A 26,377-nucleotide genomic window follows, 5' to 3' on the forward strand; every position below is an offset into this window, starting at 1 on the left:
AACGCTTGATGGTTTTTGCAACTGTACTTGAAGAAAAGTTCAAAGTTCTGGACATTTTCCGGATTGACTGACCTTCATGTCTTAAAGTATTGATGGACTGTCATTTCTCTTTGCTTACTTGACTTTGTCTTTTACCAAATAGGGCTATCTTCTGTATACCACCCCTACCTTGTCACAACACAACTGATTGGCTCAAACGCATTAAGAAGGAAAGAAATTCCACAAATTAACTTTTAACAAGGCACACCTGTTAATTGAAATGCATTCCATTTGACTACCTCGTGAAGCTGGTTAAGAGAATGCCAAGAGTGCACAAAGCTGTCATCAAGGCAAAGGGTGGCTACTTTGAAGAGTCTCAAATATAACATTTTGATTTGTTTACTACATGATTCCATATGTGTTATTTTATAGTGTTGATGTATTGACTATTATTCTACAATGTAGAAAATAGTTTAAAAAATAAAGACAAACCCTGGAATGAGTAGGTGTGTCCAAACTTTTGACTGGTACTGTATATTATATACTGTACAACTCACAGGTGACTCGTAATAAGACTTAACAGTTAGCCCATTCAATGAATAATCTGACTCCATAGGATAAATAACAATATACAAGCAAACATTGGGCAATGAGTTGACGTTGACTAGCAAGAATTGTTCTGGAGAATTGTCTATATCAAAGGCAGATATTTAATTACATTGTAAAATTAATGAATTCCCAGACAAGGCATAACACTTAAGTTACAGGGCAATACTGACATTAAAGCATTATCCTAGGCATATAGATCCTAAGGTTAACCTACAAGACAAGACAAAGCATGAATAAAGAGAGGCCTAGAAAATGAGAATTTATCATACAACCTTCCTCCATGGGCTGGATACAGGATGAGAGTGAGAACAAAGACATGTAATTCCATTTATAACATCTGAAAGTGTAACCTTCACAACCAAAACCAACGACCATTGACCAATCAAACGATACCCAGTTTACAGTGTAACCTAACCACCCAAGGCCCAATCTCCACTGGGTGTCACAGCATCAAAAGGTTTGTGTGGGGGATAAGGCCAACATAAAAAAAGACAGAATTCCTGAGAAGACAATAAAACCCTTTGCATAGAGCAATTCAGAGTTCACCCTGTACAGATACAAGTTAGCAAAGAAATAATACCTCCATATAGATAGCATCAGAGTTATCTTCAGTGAACAAGTTTCAGATAGATACCAAACATGGACACTATAGTGTTATTGTATCTGTATTCAACAGTCAGTCCTCTGGATACTGTAACAGAGATATTTTTGCGCCTCAGAGGTGGGAGGGCTGACTAGTCCTTGGGAATTGTCCTTTGTGCTTTCCTTGTGTCCCTGGACCATTTGCCATTCAGCTCTAGGTGACAGAGCACATAAATTAGGGCTGAGCTTAAACAATCCACAACTCAAAAGTGACTCACTAAGTATTCTTGAGAATCCAAAAACCCACATTTCACATCTTCAGTTGGTAGACCATGGCGCTTGCAACGCCAGGGATGTGTGTTCGATTCCCATCGGGGACCAGTACAAGTATGAAAATGTATGAACTCACTATTGCAAGTCGCTCTGCATAAGAGTGTCTGATAAATGACAAAAATATCAAATGTAACATCTGGTGAACAATCGACAACTAATATAATATTTGTACAATGCCAATGACTTTACAAAAAGCAAATACAATAGTGATTTCCAGAAGTGGTGTTGAAACAGATATATTAGAGGGAGTAGCAGGGAGGAGAACTTTCTGATTGGATGATGGATCACTTGCTTATTACCAGATATAGTTGTGGTCAGGGAAACAATAGGAATCCAATCACAATTCTGGAATGCATTCTCGAGAATCCAAAACCCACATTTCACATTCCGGATTAATCCAAGGACTGTGACTGCAGGATTGCTGTGGTCTCCTTTGGTGCTAACTGAGAAAAGTGATTCTCTCCTGTTGGGAAGACAGTACTGGTGCTGTGATGGGTAGGGAGGTACAGTATAAATAACAATGTAAAGAAAACCAACAACTCTACTATCAGCCTAGTTGGTTTATGATTAACCTTGTTTGAGATGGAGCAGGAAATTAAACAGTTGGTGAAACTGGCCTCAAGGCAAAGTACTTACGTATGTGCATTACAGAAGAAACCATATATTCTAGACTTTTTAAAAATTACTCTACTTTAAAAAAGCTAATTAATAAGTAGGGGAGGCAGTTAAAAGTGTGTTTTTAAATCTTAAAACTGTTAAATTCCCCCAAATATTCAAACAAAAGTTAAGATAATATTACAAAAGGATCATCAGATAGATTGCTGTCTTATCTTGGCTGGTGGAAGATGAGATGATCAGAGTACAGCCTCTCCTGCAGTGAGAAGGCTTGATTACCAACAACTATGAGAAAGCCTACAAGGGAGGAAGTTAGGGCCCTCAGAGTGTGGTGTCAGGTAAATAACATCTCACTCAATGTCAACAAAACAAAGGAGATGATCGTGGACTTCAGGAAACAGCAGAGGGAGCATCCCCCCCATCCACATCGACGGGACAGTAGTGAAGGTGGAACGTTTTATGTTCCTCGGCGTACACATCACAGACCAACTGAAATGGTCCACCCACACAGACAGCGTGGTGAGGAAGGTGCAACAGCGCCTCTTCAACCTCATGAGTGTGAAGAAATGTGGCTAGTCACCTAAAACACTCACACACTTTTACAGATGCACAATCGAGAGCATCCTGTCGGTCTGTATCACCGCCTGGTATGGCAACTGCTCCGCCCACAACTGCAAGGCTCTCCAGAGGGTAGTGCGGTCTGCACAACGCATCACCGGGGGAAAACTACCTGCCCTCCAGGACACCTACAGCATCCGATGTCACAGGAAGTCCAAAAAGATAATCAAGGACAACATCCACCTGAGCCACTGCTGTTCACCCCGCTATCATCCAGAAGGAGAGGTCAGTACAGGTGCATCAAAGCTGGGACAGAGAGACAGCTTCTATCTCAAGGCCATCAGACTGTTAAACAGCCATCACTAACATAGAGTGGCTGCTGTCTACATACAGACTCAAATCTCATAAATATATGTAATAAAGGTATTACTAGTCACTTTAAATAACACCACTTTAATAATGTCTACATATGCTACATTACTCATCTCATATGTATATACTGTATTTTATACCATCTACTGTATCTTGCCTATGCCATCACTCATCCATATATTTATATGTACATATATTATACGTACATATTCATCCCTTTACATTTGTGTGTATAAGGTAGTCGTTGTGATTACTTGTTAGATATTACTGCACTGTCGGGAACTAGAAGCACAAGCATTTCGCCACACTCGCATTAACATCTGCTAACCATGTGTATGTGACCAATACAATTTGATTTCACATTTCCGAATAGGCAAAATGTGCAGCAGCCATATCAAGAATGCCCCAGAGTGTGTGGACTATATTTCATAACCATCTTAGCTTATCCTTCATGTTCATGCTCCAGCCATGAGTTCTCAAGGGCTATTCACATTCCACACAAACCACATATATCAAATGCTGAGTATGGGTTTGTTTGATTTTCTGTTTCTTCTTTAAACCCACTACCAACTGCACTATTTTTTTATAGTTCAAATATTCCTTTGGACAAGGTATTTGAATAATTCCAATATGAAAAATGGAACCAATTAATTTGTGTAGCATTAAACATTCCTCAATAAGGTGACACATCTGTTCTAATATATATTCCATCCCAAATGGTACACATAATGTGTCACGCCCTGGTCTAAGTATTTTGTGTTTTTCTTCATGTATTGGGTCAGGCCAGGGTGTGGCATGGAGTTTTTGTATTGTGGTGTGTTTTGTCTGAGGGTTTTGGTGTGTATGTTAGTGGGATTGTAGCTTAGTAGGGTGTTCTAGGAAAGTCTATGGCTGTCTGAAGTGGTTCTCAATCAGAGGCAGGTGTTTATCGTTGTCTCTGATTGGGAACCATATTTAGGCAGCCATATTCTTTGGTTGTATTGTGGGTGATTGTCCTGAGTGTCTTGATGTACTTGTTAGAGGTTAGTAGACACATGTATAGGCTGTTTTAGGTTTTCGTTTCGTTTATTGTTTTGTAGTGTTAGTGTTTTGTCGTGTTTTACGTTTGTTTAATAAAGATGAATCGCAATCGACACGCTGCAGTTTGGTCCGACTCTCCTTCACCATATGAAAACCGTGACATAATGCTTATTGAAAGTGCAACCAAAATCAGTTCCTGGCAAACTGACACATTATCTACCATTTACAGTCAACACATCAATAATGTAAACACAACATTTTCAGAAAAACCAACAGGACTTCCTTTATTGGCTAACTTATTTCTATGAAATTCTGACAGGGGATGACGTTTCATTCAGTGCTTTCGAGAAGTATGTACAAAGAACATGGAATTAATTGTTTTGGTTTGTTTGTTTAAACCATACATACAAAATAGCATCTACTTTCCTTATTGTAACCTTTACACGATTGTTTTGGGAATCTATGTCAATTATTTTTACTGTTTGTATATACTGTTTTAATATATTCATATTCAAAACTAGGGGAATGTTACATTAGGTTTCTAATTTAGGAAAAGAACTGGCTTCTTTGAAAAGTTGCCTGATCCATAGTCATGGAATTGACAGACAACAAGGTGGGCAGCAACATTGTTTTGTCATTAATACTGGGAGGTTATTTACCCCATACAATGATTGATATAAATTCAGAGATATACCCTTCTCTTAAACCAACTGATATGACAGAATTCTTCACATAGTTTTGGTGTTAACTGGATAGTGATCAATACCAAAGTAAAATAACACAACCTACCCTATATGTTACAGTAGAAATAAAGTGATATCCTCTTATTTTCCCTAACGTCTATGCACAGCAACAACAAACCTCTAAAATATTTGAGCTTGTTGGCCATCAAAATTGCACTGATAAACGATGGGGAATAGCCTACTTGTCCTTCTGCAGCTTTCCTACCAATGCATGCGTTGACCCAACCAAGCACCCAAGGTAACTGGCCAAAGTTAATAAGCTTGCTAGCTAGCTACTACCAGACACAAATGAGAGAACAACTCCTTGACAATTTTACTCGCCGAGCAGAGCTGATTAGGCTGTTTACATGTTATATAGAGCATTCATGAATAACTATAACTTTTTTGCCCTACGGTTACTGACACCGGTCTTATTCGGCAGGTCTTGCGTGTTCGTACATTCATCAGTTATTCAGCGCTCTGGCACACTTAGTGCACTCTGAAATTGGAGTAGATGGCTAGCCATAGTGAATTTGCGAACGCAAGAGAAATGCTAACTGGATAACAGTCATTCAGCATAGCTACCAATCAAAACGATTCACATGTATTTCTAGCTAACCAAATGACACGTGCATCTCTAGCAGTGTAGCCATCAAAAAATGATATGAGGGGAAAAAGTCGGTGAATGTCCTCACTCACATCTTCCTAGCAGCTAGCTAGCTAGCTAACGCTAGGCTCTGTGTTTTTAGCTAGCTACATAAATAGATACCCTAGAATATTAGCCACATTATGTCTGACTTGTGATCATTGCCCTTGCTAGTTTGATTGTATTGACATTCCCAGCCTTAGTTACAATCGTCAGTTTTTGTCCAAAATATTTAGTCATTGAAAATGAAACAGTGCATCCGGAATGGAGGCCAGTTGTGATTTACAACATAATGTATTTACACCAAATGTATTGGTGATTTATATTAATCATGCATTGAACTGCATCCATCTATTCTGCCAACAATGCCTTAATGTACGTCATGGAATGTTGAGTCAAATAGAACCTATTTTTAAAACCTCTTATAAAGTTGTTTTTTTAAATGCCCTTACATTGGTCCCAAAGTCATTAAACTGTACAGAATGATTAAAAAAAAACAGCAATAGAGAAAGAATCCAATCCACATAATATCCACACTATAAAAAAGGTGTGGGAGTAATACATATATACAGAGAGGAGGGGTGGGGGTAGTGCAGGAGGGGGTTGGTGTGAAAGGTCAGCAGAGGAGACAGATGAGTGTGAGGAGAGCTGTCAGGCTGGGCAGAGCAACGCCGAGACTAGAGGCTCCACTGGATGACATGCAGTGGTCTCTGTTCTGGCCAATGCAGGCAGCATAAGCCATGACATGGGGAATGTAGTTCTGCTCGTGGACACCGTGCAGCAGGTGAGCCATAGGGCCCTTAGCAAACACAGCCACATCCTCTCCTCCATGAGTCTCCATACTCAGCGGCACTGCAGACTGGGCCTTGTAGTTATTTTCCTCTGAAGAGAGGGAAGGAAGGGAAGGGGGGGAGGTGGGGAAAGGGATGGAGAAAGAGATCAGATGGATGATTTTCTGGCAAAGACCAAGTGATGTTCTCTATGACAGAGGACTGTCAAAATGGCAATACTCCATTGATGATAAGATTTCACTTACCATAGTCAAGGGTGGAGACGTTCTCTCTCAGACCATTGACTACTTTAAACCCTGGTCCATTCCCATATAAGATGGCTGTAAAGGGCTTCTGGTCCACATCACTCAACATAGGAGCCAGTCCTGTAGACAGAGAGGAAAATAATGAACCACCTCCATCACAAACCATTATTTACAACATCCACGACATCCAAGTGACTGATGACTGAGTGTAGCCACATACAATATACAATACATTGTTGCAAAATCATCCACTGCTCACCAAAAATGGTGTTCCCCCTTGGAGTGTAGCCTCCAAAGTTGAACATGTGAGAGTGGTCAGCAGTGACGACAGTCATTGTGTCATATATGCTGGTCATGAGGCCGGCGTGGCCAATGGCCCGGTCCATCTCCACTGCCTCATGCAGGGCCTGCTTGGCTTTACCCTCGTGATGTCCGTGGTCGATGCGCCCCCCTGCCAACGCACAGCTTGGTTAACCTCTCTCTCAAGCAGATGAGAAAATCTAGCATCAGGACTGGCAAAGCAGCCTAAGCTGTAAAACTTCACATTCAACATGATATACATTATTAAACTTGTGCAGCTGATACAGTATTTACTGGTGCCAGAGTAAATGTAACACAACAATCACCCTCCACCAGCAGGTAGAATCCGCTGGGGTTTTTCTTCAGGATCTTAATGGCCACCTCCACCATCTCTGTCAGTGAAGGATCTGTCTCATTGTTTCTCTCCAGGTCATAGGGAAGATCTCCAGGCTCAAACAGACCTGTGTTGACACAGGAAGCAGGGTTTAATATATTGCAAAATAGATAGAGAAGATGATCAGTGGTTAACATGAATACAAAATATGAATCAGGAAGGTCGTGAAATCAATAAAGAGCAAACTATTTTTTTTAAATAACTCACCCAAAAGGTAATCCACACTATTAGGATTTAGCGATAAAAGTTCCTTCTTGTTCCATACATAGTTGGCGTTCTGTTTATTTAATAGATAAAACAATACATCATATGGCATTGATCCAACCCTGTGACAACCTAAAGCGATTCAAATGTTAATAAGAAAAATAGAGAAAGGAAGACAGAGAAGAACAAGGAAGAAACAACAGGACATGATAGAAGAGGAGTGAGAGAAGAACTAAGACAGAGCAGCTGACCTTGTTTTTCATTCGGTTATTCCACTCCTCCACCAAGTTCCTTCTATCGATGCGGGTACCAAAGTGTTTCTTCTCTCCAGGATACTCCACATCTGACTGGTTTTTGGGGAACATGTACTTCCTCCCTCCTCCCATAATCACCTAGACATCCACCACAGAGGTAAAACATTTGATTCCTCTCTATGGACATCCCCGGTAGGGTTAAATATTTTCCAGGTATTTTACAAATGTTCAATCCCCAGAACAAATCCCTTTTCTACCGGGTAACCCGGTATTTCCCGCCAAAACCAGAAGTGTCACTCAAAAGCATATAAATAGGCCTGTCTGGATTTGATTAGAGCTTTGATCGAAAATTCAAGCCTGATGCTACCTGAGCCTGCCAGACATTAAAGACAAAAAAGCCCAAATGATTGTCCCGTCTTCCAATTGCCTACATATTGTACAATATAGTCTACTGTACATTACGCACGACAGAAAAACATAAAAGCCCATAGATGTAGCTAGCTATATGCTCTCTTTGGTAAATACATTAAAGTAGCTCCAGTAGGCTAATCTTTTTGAGTGTGAACTGTACTGTATTGTATTATACTGCATTATATGGACTGTAATTACCCATCGTTCAGGCTAGCGAATTCAATATTCATTTTGAAATATTCTTAGGGCCTATTTGTACACTGAACAAAAATATAAACACAACATGTAAAGTGTTGGTCCCATGTTTCATGAGCTGAAATAAAAAATCCCAGAAATTCTCTGTACACACCAAAAGCTTATTCCTCTGTTTGTGCACAAATTTGTTTATATCCATGTTAGTGAGCATTTCTCCTTTGCCAAGATAATCCATCCACATGAGGTGGTATATCAAGAAGCTGATTAAAGAGCATGATCATTACACAAGTGCACCTTGTGCTGGGGACAATAAAAGGCCATTTTAAAGTGAGCAGTTTTGTCACACAACCCAATGCCACAGATGTCTCAAGTTTTGAGGGAGCGTGCAATTGGCATGCTGACTGCAGACCTGTTGCCTGAGAATTTAATGTTAATTTTTCCACCATAAGCTGGCTCCAACGTCGCTTTAGAGAATTTGGCAGTACGTCCAACCGGCTTCAAAACCGCAGACCATGATGTGTAACCACACCAGCCCGGGACCTCCACATCCGGTTTCTTCACCTGTGGAGGGGGGGGGGGGGGGGGGGTCTGTAATAAAGCCCTTTTGTGGGTAAAAACCCATTCTGATTGGCTAGGCCTGGCTATCAAGTGGGTGGGCCTACAATCCGCCCTCCAAGGCCCACCCATGGCTGCACCCCTGCCAATCATGTGAAATCCACAGATTTGGGCCTAATGACTTAATTTGAATTGACTGATTTCCTTATTATGAACTGTTACTCAGTCAAATCTTTGAAATTGCTGCATGTTGCGTTTATATGTTTGTTGTACATAATTAGTAGACTGATGCATACAGTATCTTTCATAGTATTTCCCCTAATGTTATTAGCCTACCTCCTCTTTCTCTCTTGACTGCTTCATTCCTTCCTCGCTTTCAACAGGTAGGCTGAATTAAATACATGTTGTTGTCCTTAACTTCATCATTCTAATTACAACTTTGAATAATATAGGACTAAAATTAGATGCAGAAGGCTTTCACTTCTCATCACGAAGATTGAATGCTTATGGTTCTGAATAAATAACTGCTGTAGCCTACCGCGTTCACTCTTCTTTCAAACTACCCATGCATTCTGGCTGCTGTATTTAACATTCAGCTGACAAAAGCTTGCATCCCTCTTCGAATAGTCTATTGGTATAAGAAATTAAGGGAAAAAAAGAATGTCCAGCAAGCTATTCTAGTCTAGCTTTTCCTGCATGGGACTCCAAGAGCGGAGCACTGGTGCGTGCGTATTGTGCAAGAGACAGAGGCTATAAATTAGAAGCTTATGCATTACCCATCATTAATTAGCTAAATATAAGTCTAATATTGCATTGAAAGTATTACATGAAACAAGTAGGCTGGGACTTGTATATACAGTGCATTCGGAAAGTATTCCGACCCCTTCACTTTTACAGCCTTATTCTAAAATGGATTAAATAGTTAATCCCCTAATCAATCTACACACAATATCCCAAAACAACCAAGCAAAAGCAGTTTTTTTGTGCAAATGAATAACATATTTAAAACTGAAATATCACATTTACATACAGTGGGGCAAAAATGTATTTAGTCAGCCACCAATTGTGCAAGTTCTCCCACTTAAAAAGATGAGAGAGGCCTGTAATTTTCATCATAGGTAAACTTCAACTATGACAGACAAAATGAGGGGGAAAAAATCCAGAAAATCATATTGTAGGATTTTTTATGAATTTATTTGCAAATTATGGTGGAAAATAAGTATTTGGTCACCTACAAACAAGCAAGATTTCTGGCTCTCACAGACCTGTAACTTCTTTAAAAGGCTCCTCTGTCCTCCACTCGTTACCTGTATTAATGGCACCTGTTTGAACTTGTAATCAGTATAAAAGACACCTGTCCACAACCTCAAACAGTCACACTCCAAACTCCACTATGGCCGAGACCAAAGAGCTGTCAAAGGACACCAGAAATAAAATTGTAGACCTGCACCAAGCTGGGAAGACTGAATCTGCAATAGGTAAGCAGCTTGGTTTGAAGAAATCAACTGTGGGAGCAATTATTAGGAAATGGAAGACATACAAGACCACTGATAATCTCCCTCGATCTGGGGCTCCACACAAGATCTCACCCCGTGGGGTCAAAATGATCACAAGAACGGTGAGCAAAAATCCCAGAACCACACAGGGGGACCTAGTGAATGACCTGCAGAGAGCTGGGACCAAAGTAACAAAGCCTACCATCAGTAACACACTACACCGCCAGGGACTCAAATCCTGCAGTGCCAGACATGTCCCCCTGCTTAAGCCAGTCTTTCAGCATGACAATGATCCCAAACACCCCGCCGGGCAACAAAGGAGTGGCTTCGTAAGAAGCATTTCAAGGTCCTGGAGTGGCCTAGCCAGTCTCCAGATCTCAACCCCATAGAAAATCTTTGGAGGGAGTTGAAAGTCCGTGTTGCCCAGCAACAGCCCCAAAACATCACTGCTCTAGAGGAGATCTGCATGGAGCAATGGGCCAAAATACCAGCAACAGTGTGTGAAAACCTTGTGAAGACTTACAGAAAACATTTGACCTCTGTCATTGCCAACAAAGGGTATATAACAAAGTATTGAGATAAACTTTTGTTATTGACCAAATACTTATTTTCCACCAAAATGTGCAAATAAATTCATTAAAAATCCTAGTGTGATTTTCTGGATTTTTGTCTCATTTTGTCTGTCATAGTTGAAGTGTACCTATGATGAAAATTACAGGCATCTCTCATCTTTTTAAGTGGGAGAACTTGCACAATTGGTGGCTGACTAAATACTTTTTTGCCCCACTGTAAGTATTCAGGCCGTAGAGAAACCAGATATAGACATTGCATATAATTTAATAGTTCCATTTCACGCCATGCTGTTCATATAAATAATTTATTGTAATTTACAGGTTATTTATCCTGGGAAAAGGGAGTGGTTTTGGGCAATAAATCCACAATAAATCTCAGTAACAGGGTCCCGCCATGCAACCTTAATCCATGGCAAGAATAATGAGGAGAGGAATTATCTGTGAGTCATTACATTGTAGGTGCAAGTTGCTCACCATTACTGTCTGAAAAATGTATACAGAATAAAGAGCAATCATTGTTTTCAACAATAGCTGTTGCTTATAAAAATGCTCTGTTTTTAGCATGATTACTGGATATTTTCTGTAATATCAGGATCCATATTATATACACTACATGACCAAGAGTATGTGGACACCTGCTCATTGAACATATAATTCCAGAATCATAGCATTAATATGGAGTTGGTCACCCTTTGCTGTTATAACAGCCTCCACTCTTCTGGGAAGATGTTGGAACATTGCTGGTGGGACCTGCTTCCATTCAGCCACAAGATCATTAGTGAGGTCGGCACTGATGTTGGGCGATTAGGCCTGGCTCGCAGTCTGCGTTCCAATTCATCCCAAAGGTGTTCGATGGAGTTGAGGTCAGGGCTCTGTGCAGGCCAGTCAAGTTCTTCTACACCGATCTCGACAAACCATTTCTGTATGGCCCTCGCTTTGTGCATGGGGCATTGTCATGCTGAAACAGGAAAGTACCTTCCCCAAGTTGTTGCCACAACGTTGGAAGCACAGAATTGTCTATAATGTCATTATATGCTGTAGCGTTAAGATTTCCCTTCATTGGAACTAAGAAAAACAGCTCCAGACAATAATTCCTCCTCCACCAAACTTTACAGTTGCCACTGTGCATTGGGGCAGGTAGCGTTCTCCTGGCATCTACCAAACCCAGAGTCGTCCGTCTGACTGCCAGAAGCGTGATTTATCATTCCAGGTAAGGTGTTTCCACTGCTCCAGTTTCCAATGGTGGCAATCTTTACACCCATCCAGCGCTCGGCATTGCGACGAACAGTTATCGTGCTGATGTTGCTTCCAGAGACATTTTGGGACACAGTAGTGAGTTTTGCAACAGAGGACAGATGATTTTTACGCGCTACGTGCTTCAGCACTCGCGTTCTGTGAGCTTGTGGGGCCTACCACTTTGCGGCTGAGCTGTTGTTGCTCCGAGACATTTCCACTTCACAGTAACAGCCCTTACAGTTGACCGTGGCAGCTTAAGCAGGACAGAAATTTGATGAACTGACTGGAAAGGTTGCTTCCTATGACGGTGCCACGATGAAAGTCACTGAGCTCTTAAGTAAGGCCATTCTACTACCAATGTTTGTCTATGGAGATTGCATGCCTGTGTGCTCAATTTTATACACCTGTAAGCAACGGGTGTGGCTGAAATAGCCGAATCCACTAATTTGAAGGAGTGTCCACATACTTTTGTATAAAACGTGTAATTGCTGTGACTCACATCAATGTTAGGAATGTTCTCAAAGAGCTGCCTGGCGATGTCCTTGCAGCCCGCCTGTACTGCCTCAGCAGGCATCTCTCCATCGGAGTACCAGTCCCTGTCCACACAGTGGGCATAGGCTGCACTGGGGGTGGCATGGTTCACACGCGTTGTCGTGACTATTCCTACTGACTTGCCTGGGTAACAAACACACAAACAGTTTTGAACCTGCTACTAGGATTCTGTGCAATAGTCTGCCAGATCTAAAGACAACGATTAGCTCCAAAGAATCTGCTAATTCTAGTTGAACTTGAACAGAGTGTTAATTCATTTTTCAGTCATATGAAATATGAGAAAACAATTTCTTTATTTTCTTGTTTGTTGGATCCCTGATCCTCTCTGACCCCTGACCTCTACTCCAGAAGACTTGTTTTCATTCCTGCCATGTCTCTAAGTCATTGGGGCCTGCGAGGGAGTCTCTGCCTTTAAGAAAATACATCTGCAGCTATAAACTCTCCATTGAGATCCATGCATGCCTAGGATTACAATGTTATCATGGTGTCTCTACTGCTTATCTCAGGTTGGCCAAATAAGGCTTATAATGAGACATTACCGGCTTCCTTGGCCCATCTGAGGATGGAGGTGACCTCATTGCCCTGTGTGGTGTTGCACTGGGAACGTACGGCAGCTGCACTCACACCCACCGTGCCCTCGTTGGCCTTCACCCCACAGAGGTATGCTGTGGCTGTACCCGCACTGTCTGCAACCTGGGCATTGGTGTTATATGTCTGCAGAGACAGGAAAGTAACGTGTGAATTATATAGAATTGTAGTAGGAGACATTGTTCTGCATGCCGTGTTGGTGTTATCCGCACCTCCAAGCATCACCTTGAAATGCTCAGATTGTGTAATTTCTTTTACATTCTTCATTCTTACACAGTTATTGACACAGACTACTACATGATCAATCATGTGTGGAATGTGCTGCTCCCTTAACTATAAAGACAGTTCTATGATGTGTGGCTTCTTGCCAAGTATGTAACATAATAACACATTATTATCGTATGACATAGACAGTATGTGACCAGGTATATTGGTCTTGATCTTGGTGAACCATTCATTACTTCCAGATCAATAATGCATGCTATTCTATAGCTTTTCTATATGATAACAGACCAGGTCAGACCTTGGAAAGCGCAACAAAGGGGAACTTGTCCATCTCCAGCTGGGTCTCTTCCCCACTCTGTCTGCTCAGCTGCCCCTTCAGTATTCGTGCTGCCGTCACTGTGGGAATGCCCATTCCTACACAACAAAAGCAAAGCAGTGCTCGGTCTGTTATGGTGTGATTCTATTTAAGGGATAGAAAGCCTTTCCATCTCATGCATTAACACCTTTTGGTTTTCTATCTGATTAACAAGGCTCTGTGGTCACTTTTCACAGCAGCTGCTCCATCCACTGAACAGACAACTCTACATTTGGTGGTAAAGAACCCCGTCAAAAGAGCTTTTACTTGAGATCTGCCTTTTCACAAGTCAACAGAATTTGCATTTTAGAGATGCTATCTATTTTCCCTTTGTTTTTATATGGGTATCAAAATGGATGCTTTTGTAGAGGATGTGAACTTCCACTTTATCCAGTATGATTGTTTTAAGCATGGTTGTCATACATGATAGAGTAAGATACATTGTATGCTGCTGCATGTAAAACATAGACAGTTAAGATCCTTTGGGGGGGACAGTTTAATGGGTCACTACATAACATAATATTAAGCAGAAGCAAAGTTATCCATTGGCACTGTAAGCATGTTTGTTTAATGCTCGATGGCTCCCATATTCAACATTCGATTTAGAAAGTCTGAAACATACTATTTACTTCTGACTGGATTACATCAATCCTCCAGAATGTTTAGATGGAAACGACTGTGTTTGATGAGGAGGACATACTTATCATCAAAATACTCGTTTTCTACAACCACTAGGAACGATATTCTGGAAATGTATAAAAACGATTACATCTGTATGCTGCACATAAGCTCATAGAGTTAAGACTTCAAGACACTTCATCATACAGTATGGCACATACTCATGCAATGAAAAAGGCCCCTGTAATCATGGCTTACCATCACCAAGGAAGAGGATGAGGTTCTTTGCAGTGTTTTTATTGAGCTTCTGAAGTGTCAGGGCATTCTTCAAAGTACGCTGAGCCCATGTGTTCCAGAACAGGGGATCTTTCTCTTGGTCTGCAACACGGAGGTAGACTTTTAGTTTTAAATGAGGAGGGAAAGAGGCCAGCAGAACTGATCTGTAACACCTGCGAAAGTACTGGGACAAGTGGGACGGAATATGACCCAATTAAATGGATGTGTCACATCTCCAATAAATCAAAGCCCAAATTAGTTTCTACCCTTCTTCCTGAAGTGTGCACTCATTCACTCCTCCTCAAGGACTATTGGAGCATTGGATTGGTTTCAGCATGTGCTAAAGGATCTTTCCACTACATTTCCTAAACCGGTCCCTTTCCTTTCAAATATATGAACGGGAGTGAAGAAGTGCACATGTCAGCAAGAAGAAGGAATGAAAAAGATCTGTGTTAGTATGTGTCCCCTCTAAGCTCTTCCTGGTGGATTTCAGTCAAACAACTAGATGCTGTTAAGAGACATTACATTTATTGACAGGTGTGTGTATTACCAGGAAACTGTGGCTTCCCCAGGCCTTCCCAGGCCAGGCAGGAGCAGATGAACAGGATTGTCACCTTCATGATGCTTTCTCTCTATCGCTGTAGTGTTATCACATACCACGTCCCAAACTAGAGGGAGTCTGTAAAAGACGGAGAAATCAGTGTTTATGAAAGTTGACGATGAGTTTGATTTAAAGTGCAGCAAATGATGTGGAAAGTAGGTAGGTTTCAACTTAGACATTCACAGTGAACAGAAGTAGTGGTTTTGTTGTAGTGTTGTCCTAACACGGCCCCATGGGCCCTGAGCAGCCAGCCTTCATCTATTATTACACCCCCACCCCTCCCTTTTTCCTCCGCAGTCCCACCCCTGTCGCTCCCCTGACCCACCCCTGTCCCACCTCTGTCCCACCTCTGTCCCTCCCCTGTGCTGTGGTCAAGGTAGCTTTAATGGGAGCATTAATGGGATTGTGGGCTGTAGTACAGCGATCTAACAGCCATAACAAAGCCAATATAAATGTTTAAACAAGGTTTACAGTTTCATAAAAAAGAGAGTTTGGCAAATGTATTGTTACACGTGCTTGAAATAAAATGGTATTTCATAAAGTCTTGAAACTGTGTGCATATGAGCCTTGTTACTTTATGCTATTAAAACAGACAACGCAAGTCCTACAGCATTAGTATACAATATGCTGTAGTTGAGCTCACATAAAGCTGCTAGGCTGGTCTCTGAGGAGGAGAGAGGTTTTACCGTCCCACAGATGCAGGCCTATCCTCTAAGTAAAGTTCAGAAGTGGCCGGGCCCACCAATCAGCAGCAGACTAGCCAGCCTGCAGGTGAAGAAGCAGAGCAGTCCCAGGAGAATGCCAGAGAAAAGGAGGGGTGTCAAGGAGAAAAGCATCCCGGTTGGAATACCAATCTGTATCAAATCAGAAGCAGATGTTTCCTGTTTCACCTGCCAGCTCTGTAGCTGACCACTAAGAGATGAAAACTGGGTCCCTGTACAGGGTTCAATCTGTTTGAATGAAGCTGGGATTAGGTTTAATAATGTTTGTGAGGTCAGGGTTTGGGATCATAATTAGAGTGTGCGACTTCATTTCTTTGCTTTCCTTCTTTTTTTTTGTTGCTCTGGGCTCAGTGACACAGGCCCTTCCATTCTGGGAAAACACTTGACCTCAGACACATTCCCCCAAACAGATTACCTTGGCCCATCCAAAATGTAATGGGAGGAGAAGGAATAAATCCAGGTCAATCAATGTTGTGGTACTTTCAAGAACTCTGGGTTTTGGCTTTATCCTAGTGTATGCTCTACACATGACATCTATGGTGATATTTTTTATGTTTAAATGTTTCTAGCACTGGCATTCTTTCCCCTCCAAACAACCATTGCCTTGTTGAGGAGTTGATAAGATTGAATGCCTGTTGCGCTTATAAAGGCGCCATAAGACCATACTACTAAGAGTATTTAATTCTGTCATGACATAAGGCACATTTTTCTATTTAACTAGGCAATTCAGTTAAGAACAAATTCTTATTTACAATGACAGCCCAGAAACAGTGGGTTAACTGCCTTGTTCAGGGGTAGAAAGACAGATGTTTACCTTATCAGCTTGGGGATTCAATCTAGCAACCTTTCGGTTACTGGACAAACGCTCTAACCCAGGGGTGTCAAAGTCAAATGGACGGAGGGCCAAATAAAAAAATCAGCTACAAGACGAGGGCCGGACTGTTCGAATGTTCATTGAAAAATTTTTAAATGACGCATATAGTCTAGTGAACCTAATTGAACCTACTGAAAACCTAACAAATATATTACAATATGATCAGATAAATAAAGCAATATTTTCTTATGGCTCTGTCAGTAATCTTTAATTTTCAACAGACACAAAAGACAAATTTCCTTTATATAAATATCCCCATAACATGAACATTAAATGAAAGAAACCGGTATTCAAGGCACCATCAGTAGACTATATTTTCTATTTTAGCAAAAGTGGGCTAAATTTACTTCAAAGAAAAAACAATAATAGCAATTTTCTATCATCCACTCAACTGAAATATTTTTAAAATATAATTGGATTGAAATACAAAAAATAAAGTGCAAAAATCTATTAATCAAAAACAACACTTTGTTTAAGGAGAAGTAACATGCAGTGAAAACAAATATTAAATTTTAACTTTTAAACTTGAACTGAGTAAAAACTCTAAATATGTGATTGCACAGTAATGTTCACTTGTTTGAGGTTGAGGGTGATACTTGGTGGTGTCCCATCTTTTCCACAAGTTCATCAATGTTCGGGGTAAGGCTCTGAGCTGAAGAAATCCTCAGAATTGAGTGGAGGTGTTCAGCAGTAAGTCGACTTCTGTGTGATGTTTTGTTCAGGTTCATCAAAGAAAACAGTTGTTCACACAGGTATGTGCTGCCAAACATAGACAACGTTTGAGCAGCCTGGATGCGCAGCTGGGGCATTGTGCCGGGGAGGAAACGGGCGAACTCCGCAGCACCCACTGCCGCATATTTTGCCCTCAGTGCATCATTGCATTGGAGGTCAATCAACTCCATTTGGAGGTTTGGTGGTGAGCTTTCCACGTCAACAGCAAATGGGTTACCGAGCAGTTCCAACCTGCTTTTTGTGCTTCAAAGTCAGCAAATCGGCGTCGAAAGTCAGCGGCAAGCATACCTATTTTATCAGCCAACTGTGTGCTCGGGAACGCACTGGTAGAGAGCTTCTCTTTCATGGTCTGGCAGCTGGGAAAGTGGCTCAAATTTTCTTTCCGCATCTGCGTCTCCCACAGAGTCAGTTTGGTTTTAAATGCCTTCACTGTACTGTACATATCAGAGATGACACGATCCCGACCCTGCAGCTGCAAGTTTATTGCATTCAGATGACTCGTAATGTCACACAGAAAAGCCATTTCACACAGAAACATTTCGTCTCGGAGTTGTGTTGTGTCTTTCCCTTTGCTGTCCAAGAACAGACAAATCTCCTCACGAAGCTCGAAACATCTTTGAAGCACCTTTCCCTGGCTTAGCCATCGCACCTCTGTGTGATAAGGCAAATCACCATGCTCCGTTTCTAACTCCGTCAGAAATGCCTTGAACTGGCGGTGATTCAAACCTTTGGCTCTGATAAAGTTAACTGTGCGCGTGATGATGCTCATTACATGCTCCATTTTCAAGGCTTTACCGCACAACGCTTCCTGGTGTATGATACAATGATAAGCTGTCAGCTCACCTGTCGCGTTTTCCTCTTGCATCTTTTCCCGTATCTTCGCCACCAGTCCGCTCCTGTGTCCACACATCGCAGGTGCTCCGTCGGTTGTCAAACCCACGAGTTTTTCCCAAGGCAGCTCCATCTCATTTACACATCTTGACACCTCTTCATACAAATCATGCCCCGTAGTTGTGCCATGCATAGGACGTAAAGCCAAAACTCCTCTGTCACGCTTAGGTTGGAGTCCACTCCGCGGATGAAAATTGACAACTGGGCAATGTCAGAAATGTCGGTGCTCTCATCCACAGCCAAGGAATATGCAATAAAATCTTTTCCCTTTTTCACAAGCTGCTCTTTTAGATTGATGGACAACTGGTCTACTCTCTCGGCAATGGTGTTTCTGCTCAGACTCACATTTAAAAAGAGTTGCCTTTTTTCTGGGCAAACTTCGTCACAAACTTTAATCATGCAGTTTTTGATGAAATCCCCCTCCGTAAATGGCCGGGCTGATTTAGCGATCTCTTCTGCCAAAATAAAACTGGCCTTGACAGCAGCCTGGCCTTGTGATTTGGCTTTTTTGAACAGAGCCTGTCGAGATTTGAGGCCTCGTTTTAATTCCTCTGCCTTTGTAGCCTTTGTTCCATGTCCATATTCTTGTTTTTGTCCGCGTGTTTCGTTTCATAATGTCGTCTCAGATTATACTCTTTCAGTACCGCCACACTTTCTCCACACAGAAGACACACAGGTTTTCCAGCTACCTTCGTGAACATATACTCCGACTCCCACCTTGTTTGAAACCCCCGGTTCTCAGTATCCACCTTCCGTTTTGCCATTTTTGATGGGTATCTGAAAGTTAATTTTACTGTGATGCTGACGACTGCTGTGCCAATAAATATTGAAATGAAGCAGCCTACTGCTCGGTGCGTCACCTTTGCATTGTGGGAAATGTAGTATTGGTGCGTGTAAAAGATCTGCGGGCTGCCGGCTTGCTGCGGGCCGGTTCTAATAATAAATCAAGATCATCCCAGGGGCCGTAAAAAACCTTCTTGCGGGCCGGATGTGGCCCGCGGGCCTTGACTCTGACATATGTGCTCTAACCACTAGGCTACCTGCTGCCCCTACAGGAAAAATTTGAAGTGCTCAATTGTAGATGAGATATCATCCTCTCCTTAGCAAAGGCTAAACATTCCACCCTATTAATGCCAACTCAATCAAAAATCAACTTGAGATGTACCCCAGGGTAGCCTAGTGGTTAGAGTGTTGGACTAGTAACTGAAAGGTTGCAAGTTCGAATCCCCGAGCTGACAAGGTACAAATCTGTCGTTCTGCCCCTGAACAGGCAGTTAACCCACTGTTCCTAGACTGTCATTGAAAATAAGAATTTGTTCTTAACTGACTTGCCTAGTAAAATAAAGGTAAAAAAAAAAAGAAAAGTGCTTTACATCACTGGAACAATGGCCATCTCTAGGGAACAATGACTGACAAGAAGAACACCTGAAAAGAACAAAGGTTTTATTTATTTTTTCTGTTTACCTGTAAAAGGTGAGCGTGTCCAACCAATTTAGGTATTGTGCATCACAGTGTATACATTCATTGTCAGCCAGATTGAGTAAATTGCACACTGCTCTATCCAAATGTATGGATAAAACAAATATTTCAATCATTCGGTCTGTCTGTCAGTGTATTCTCCACCTTTTCAGCTTAATTGGTACCTTCTTTCAATTATTTTCTGGAGAACTATTGTGTTGTGAATTCTGACATTAATATTACTATAGCTGAGCACTCACTGCTAGTTGACCTTTTTATAATCAAAATGAACACCCAACAGCATAGGATATCAACCAAAATGAATGAAACTGGCTATAGGCCTAGATATGTGATTTAGTGTAGTATTGGTTTAATACAAAACTTCACCCTTATGGAGGGTACTGCTATTGTTGTATTGATGCTCAATCACGTGTTGGAAAGTTGGGAAGATTGCGAGTTCTACCTACAAGAATCTGCAATCACAAAAACGTCTACCACAGCTACATTTATAGGGTAATATTGCTTTAAAGAGATGAAAAGCGATAAGCAATACGCATGTGGCGCTAGTGGCATGTTTAATTGCACCGATTTTCCTGACAATGCAGCCAATTGCAAGGAGATTTTATGTTGATATTTTCTAAATAGCCTGCACACGATAAACCATTGATATTCCAAACATAGACAATTAATACAAAGAGTTAAAGGAATACACTTACTTCGGGTTCTATTTAAGCTTCTGTAGCAAAACACTTATGTCTGTGTCATCCTGTCGCTCTTTTATACGCCTATGCACTAGCTCTGTTATGAGGGCTGAGAATAGCGGTTGATATCCCACCACGATGGCGAGAAACCACCCTATAAATAATGGCATCATAACATGAAGAGCTGGCTCGTGAGTGCCGCCTGTCGACCAGTTTCACTGTTGCATTTAGACAACTCAAAATATTTAATTCAAACTTTAAATCAGTCGAGTTCATTGTCAGCATGTGAAATACTAAACTGAAACATATTATTGGCCTACATACTTAATATATACATTTATAAGTAGCTCATCATTGTCATTACTTTATAGCCTCGTTTAAAATGTGTAAGAATACAGTTGCTTGCCAAATTTAATGCACAATTTTGACCTTTACTATTAGTATATTGCTATTTATTAACCTCGATTGCATAATGCCGCGTTCATGTGTTAGTCGGAACTAGGAAACTCGGAAACCGACTTGCTAACTGATTGAATGCAGCACAGTGTACAATTCCTACAACCAGTTAACAATTCAGAAGTTTCCTAGTTCCGACTAGTTCCGACTTTTTTTTTTAAAGCAAAAAGACAATACTATTATAGCAATGGATAATTAAAAAGACTGGACCAGCCAGAGCCAAGAATGTGTTACTTTCTACATTAGCATTAGGACTAGTAGCATGGCACGAGGCCAATTTTCACAAATTTCCCGTGGATTTGTGAAAATGAGGACATTATAATCCCTCTGATCCTATTAGGCACTCGATTACTTTAGAAGCTTTTTGCAGTTTTCTTTTCTTTCATCTCCACACTTTAAGTGATTGCTCTGCATGTTAAGACTGTAAAAAAACGCCCAGTCAACAATACATGTTCCTTAATCCTTAAATGCTGTAACCCTTGACAAAATGGTTTATGTATTAACACATTGCAATTATTTTCAGGTAAACCACCCCTCACCCAGGAATTGTTATTTTATTTTAGCTTTATTTAACTAGGCAAGTCAGTTAAGAACAACATCTTATTTTCAATGACGGCCTAGGAACAGTGGTTTAACTGCCTGTTCAGGGGCAGAACGACAGATTTGTACCTTGTCAACTCTGAACTTGAAACCTTCCAGTTTACTAGTCCAACACTCTAACCACTAGGCTACCCTGCCGATGAATTATATATCTTCTTTATGAATAGTTTATTTGCAAATCCATGAAAATTGCATAAACCAAAACAGGTAGCAGTTAGAACCTAAGTAAAAAAAAAATATATATATAACTATGTGTACCTGGCTGTACCTACAAAGTCTAGGCAAGCATGTACTGTAAATACATAGGCCTAGTGTTGTGGATACTTAGTAAAGTGTAACCATTTTTTCCTCAGAACTTTTTGTAAATTAATTGCACCACAGTGTGGAATTTTCTAAGAAAGGGTATTAAGTTTTATTAAGACCCACCCATTTCTCAAATCCTATTGGTTAGAATAATAGTGAATCCTTTCTCATTTTGCTGTTGGTTGGACATGTAATTTCAGGGTCAGCATGGAAACTCAATATTTACGTGGTACTTTCGCGTTATATGTTCGCACTATATGACCGAAAATACAGTTCGTCACTCATTTGTTGCGTCTGGCACACCAACAGCTGTCCGCTGAAGGCACTTGAGAGGAACGTATAGAGTAGACGGAGTGAACTGAAATAATAGTGGTAAGAACCTGTTCCATATCAAATGTCTCTTAATTACAAACCTTATGTTTATGAACTGAATTTATTGGCTGTTGTTGCTGTAAATCTACATTTAGAGCATCTACGTGTGATGACGTGGTGCGCCAAAAAATGTATGATGTGCAATTACGGTTTTTATTAACGTTTGCGACCATGACATGAGGTAATATCTTTAGCATAATTCCCGGGGCAACTGGTTCCTGCATGATCAAAACTAGTCATTCTCTGCATTTTAGGCCTACTCCCTGACTTAATAATTGTTGCCTTATTATGATCATGTGGGCAGATAAGCCTTTTATGTCTTGAACACACTCTTTCATTGTAAGAAAAAATACATAGGCTAATGTTAAATTCATATTTGGTTTGTTACTAGCTGACTGAACTCAACTCTACCATTAATGATGGAGTTGAGGAGTGACTAGTATAGGTGGACTGGAGTTCTGAAGTCACATAAAATGTCGTTTTTAAAATTAAATAAAACAACAGATTTCAGCACCCAAAGAAACCCCGCATTTACACAATGCAATGTCATGTGTTAATGCGGGCTATTCTTTTGCTGCTGAAATCCATCATTTTGATTACAATTTATGTGAATTCTGAGCTCCAATCCACCATTGGAATCTGCTGAGGGGAGGACTGCTCATAATAATGGCTGGAACAGATCAAATGGAATGGCATCAAACCATGTGTTTGTATTTGATACAATTCCACTTATTCCACTCAAGCCATTACCACAAGCCCATCCTCATCAATTAAATCAAATCAAATTTGATTTGTCACATACACATGGTTAGCAGATGTTAATGCAAGTGTAGTGAAATGCTTGTGCTTCTAGTTCCGACAATGCAGTAATAACCAACGAGTAATCTAACCTAACAATTCCACAACTACTACCTTATACACACAAGTGTAAAGGGATAAATAATATGTACATAAAGATATATGAATGAGTGATGGTAAAGAACGGTATAGGCAAGATGCAGTAGATAGTATCGAGTACAGTATATACATATGAGATGAGTAATGTAGTGTCGTGTCTTTGGCTATGCTGGATTAAGTGTTATGACATGCTATTCTATAAAATAATTTATCTGTAATATCACCTGATTAAGCTAATCATGTAAATGTAATTAACTAGAGAGTCGAGCACCACAAAATAATATTTATAGAGCTGTTATCTTCCGAATAAACTCTTAAAGACCTAGTAATATTTTACATCAATAGCAGTCAATATCAATTGTCATCTTAATTCAGTCTCATCTGAAAGTTGTAAATTCTTGGTTATCTGCACGAACCCTGGCTAACAATTTGAATCAGCAATACAAAATTGGGTTTCATTATTTATTTACTAAATACCTAACTAATCACACAGAATTACACATACACATAATTAAATCATAACTTGATTACAAATTACGTCATAAAGGAAAACGTCCCTAGCGGGCGGAACAGATATGACAGCTTGTTACACAAAGGAAAAGGGCTGGGTTTGAGTGAAAGAGCGGGACGACTGAGGGACACAGGGAGAAGCTGTGCTATCAAAAATACAGTATCTGATGCATTCTAAATTACCGCCCATTTGGAAAAGGAAAATGCAATAAATATTTACTCTTTACTTCGGTAGGTTGGTGGTAGATGGAAGGCCGTGTTGCCAAACCGAGTCCTTTGAAGAATGTCTCTGGTTGTCAAATGGATACGTTGTAGTAACGTCGTTGGGTGATAGACGGGATACTCTGTCTGTTCCTTCCTAACCCTCGTTGTGTCTGCTGTTGCTAACTCAACGGCTAGGAGGTATCACTTCTGTAGTGAATAAGAGTTCAAAGTTCATACCATTCGCAACCAAAGCTCACGCTGATGTTGGCTTCGTTCTGTAGTTATTATCTGAACCATTCTGACATAGGACCGTCATCCTACATCCTCGGAACAGGAGGTTATATTGTCGTCAAGGGCTTATATAGGAAGTGAGAGGAGGGCGTGTTTGAAAAGTGTTATAGCCCATGTCCCTTCACAGGGGCGGGACACTGATTGAGCAGAGCCATATCTTATGAAAACCCAAATCTCACATTTTAGAAGCTAAAATCACATTTCATCCCATCATGAATAATTTCATATTCAAACATTTAAGTTGAACAACAATTACATGTGAATCCGATAACTCTGATGTGTAGACTTTCCCCTGTAGAGTTTATGTCATCTTATCATTGATGAGAATGTCTCAGATGACAACCATCATATTCATTAAGTACCACCGCATATGTTCAATTGTTCGGATTACAGGAATATAGTTCATTTCCCCCCACCTACTGATGTTCCCAGAATCGCTATGTTAACCAAGGGTTTTGCAAATGTAACCTCAGTAGGGTAGAGAGAGGAAAAGGGGGGGAAGAGGTATTTATGACTGTCATAAACCTACCCCCCAGGCCAACGTCATGACAGTAGGGTATGTAAACAAAGTGGCAGAGTTTAAAGTGGCTAGTGATACAGTTATTTATTTATTTTATTTCACCTTTATTTAACCAGGTAGGCTAGTTGAGAACAAGTTTGCAACTGCGACCTGGCCAAGATAAAGCATAGCAGTGTGAACAGACAACACAGAGTTACACATGGAGTAAACAATTAACAAGTCAATAACACAGTAGAAAAAAAGGGGAGTCTATATACAATGTGTGCAAAAGGCATGAGGTAGGCGAATAATTACAATATTGCAGATTAACACTGGAGTGATAAATGATCAGATGATCATGTACAGGTAGAGATATTGGTGTGCAAAAGAGCAGAAAAGTAGATAAATAAAAACTGTGGGTATGAGGTAGGTGAAAATGGGTGGGCTGTTTACCAATAGATTATGTACAGCTGCAGCGATCGGTTAGCTGCTTAGATAGCAGCTGTTTGAAGTTGGTGAGGGAGATAAGTCTCCAACTTCAGCAATTTTTGCAATTCATTCCAGTCACAGGCAGCAGAGTACTGGAACGAAAGGCGGCCGAATGAGGTGTTGGCTTTAGGGATGATCAGTGAGATACACCTGCTGGAGCGCGTGCTACGGATGGGTGTTGCCATCGTGACCAGTGAACTGAGATAAGGCGGAGCTTTACCTAGCATGGCCTTGTAGATGACCTGGAGCCAGTGGGTCTGGCGACGAATATGTAGCGAGGGCCAGCCGACTAGAGCATACAAGTCGCAGTGGTGGGTAGTATAAGGTGCTTTAGTGACAAAACGGATGGCACTGTGATAAACTGCATCCAGTTTGCTGAGTAGAGTGTTGGAAGCAATTTTGTAGATGACATCGCCGAAGTCGAGGATCGGTAGGATAGTCAGTTTTACTAGGGTAAGCTTGGCAGCGTGAGTGAAGGAGGCTTTGTTGCGGAATAGAAAGCCAACTCTAGATTTGATTACAGCCTCTGCATATGTATTACATAAAGATGCAGTATATGATATAGAGTACAGTATATACATATACATATGAGATGAGTAATGAAGGGTATGTAAACATTATATTAAGTGGAATTGTTTAAAGTGGCTAGTGATACATTTTTTCCATCAATTTCCATTATTAAAGTGAGCTGGAGTTGAGTCAGTATGTTGGCAGCAGCCACTCAATGTTAGTGGTGGCTGTTTAACAGTCTGATGGCCTTGAGATAGAAGCTGTTTTTCAGTCTCTCGGTCCCTGCTTTGATGCACCTGTACTGACCTCGCCTTCTGGATGATAGTGGGGGGAACAATCAGTGGCTCGGGTGGTTGTTGTCCTCATCAATTAAGGTGCCACCAACCTCCTGTGCAGTCCACCCACACTGGTCACCGCCCAACACCATGGTAAATCGTGGAGTTGAGTTTATTCGGCTAGTTTGTACTTGTCATCATCCTTGTTTGTATAGTGGTTATTCATTACCTAGAGCCCAGGGGTAAGCATGAGAGTTTCTTGGCAGTAAACATAGGCCTACATGCAGCA

The 26,377-nt window shown here is 40.9% G+C and overlaps 1 protein-coding gene across 1 annotated transcript; it reads right to left on the reverse strand.

Annotated features, from left to right (window-relative positions):
- Positions 1 to 4,325: 4,325 nt before the first annotated feature.
- On the reverse strand, positions 4,326 to 20,822 carry LOC115143274 (alkaline phosphatase-like). Its single transcript, XM_029683496.2, has 12 exons — positions 20,698 to 20,822; positions 15,254 to 15,382; positions 14,686 to 14,805; positions 13,753 to 13,868; positions 13,181 to 13,355; positions 12,589 to 12,764; positions 7,622 to 7,762; positions 7,374 to 7,443; positions 7,099 to 7,233; positions 6,732 to 6,923; positions 6,473 to 6,592; positions 4,326 to 6,318 (listed from the first exon to the last, which is right to left on the reverse strand). The coding sequence occupies exons 2-12, from the start codon at positions 15,321 to 15,323 to the stop codon at positions 6,053 to 6,055; spliced, it is 1,581 nt and encodes a 526-aa protein (XP_029539356.1). The 5' UTR covers positions 15,324 to 15,382; positions 20,698 to 20,822; the 3' UTR covers positions 4,326 to 6,052.
- Between the last annotated feature and the right edge of the window lie 5,555 nt (positions 20,823 to 26,377).

This window comes from Oncorhynchus nerka, linkage group LG15, assembly GCF_034236695.1.
Source record: "Oncorhynchus nerka isolate Pitt River linkage group LG15, Oner_Uvic_2.0, whole genome shotgun sequence".
Classification (NCBI taxonomy): Eukaryota; Metazoa; Chordata; class Actinopteri; order Salmoniformes; family Salmonidae; genus Oncorhynchus; species Oncorhynchus nerka.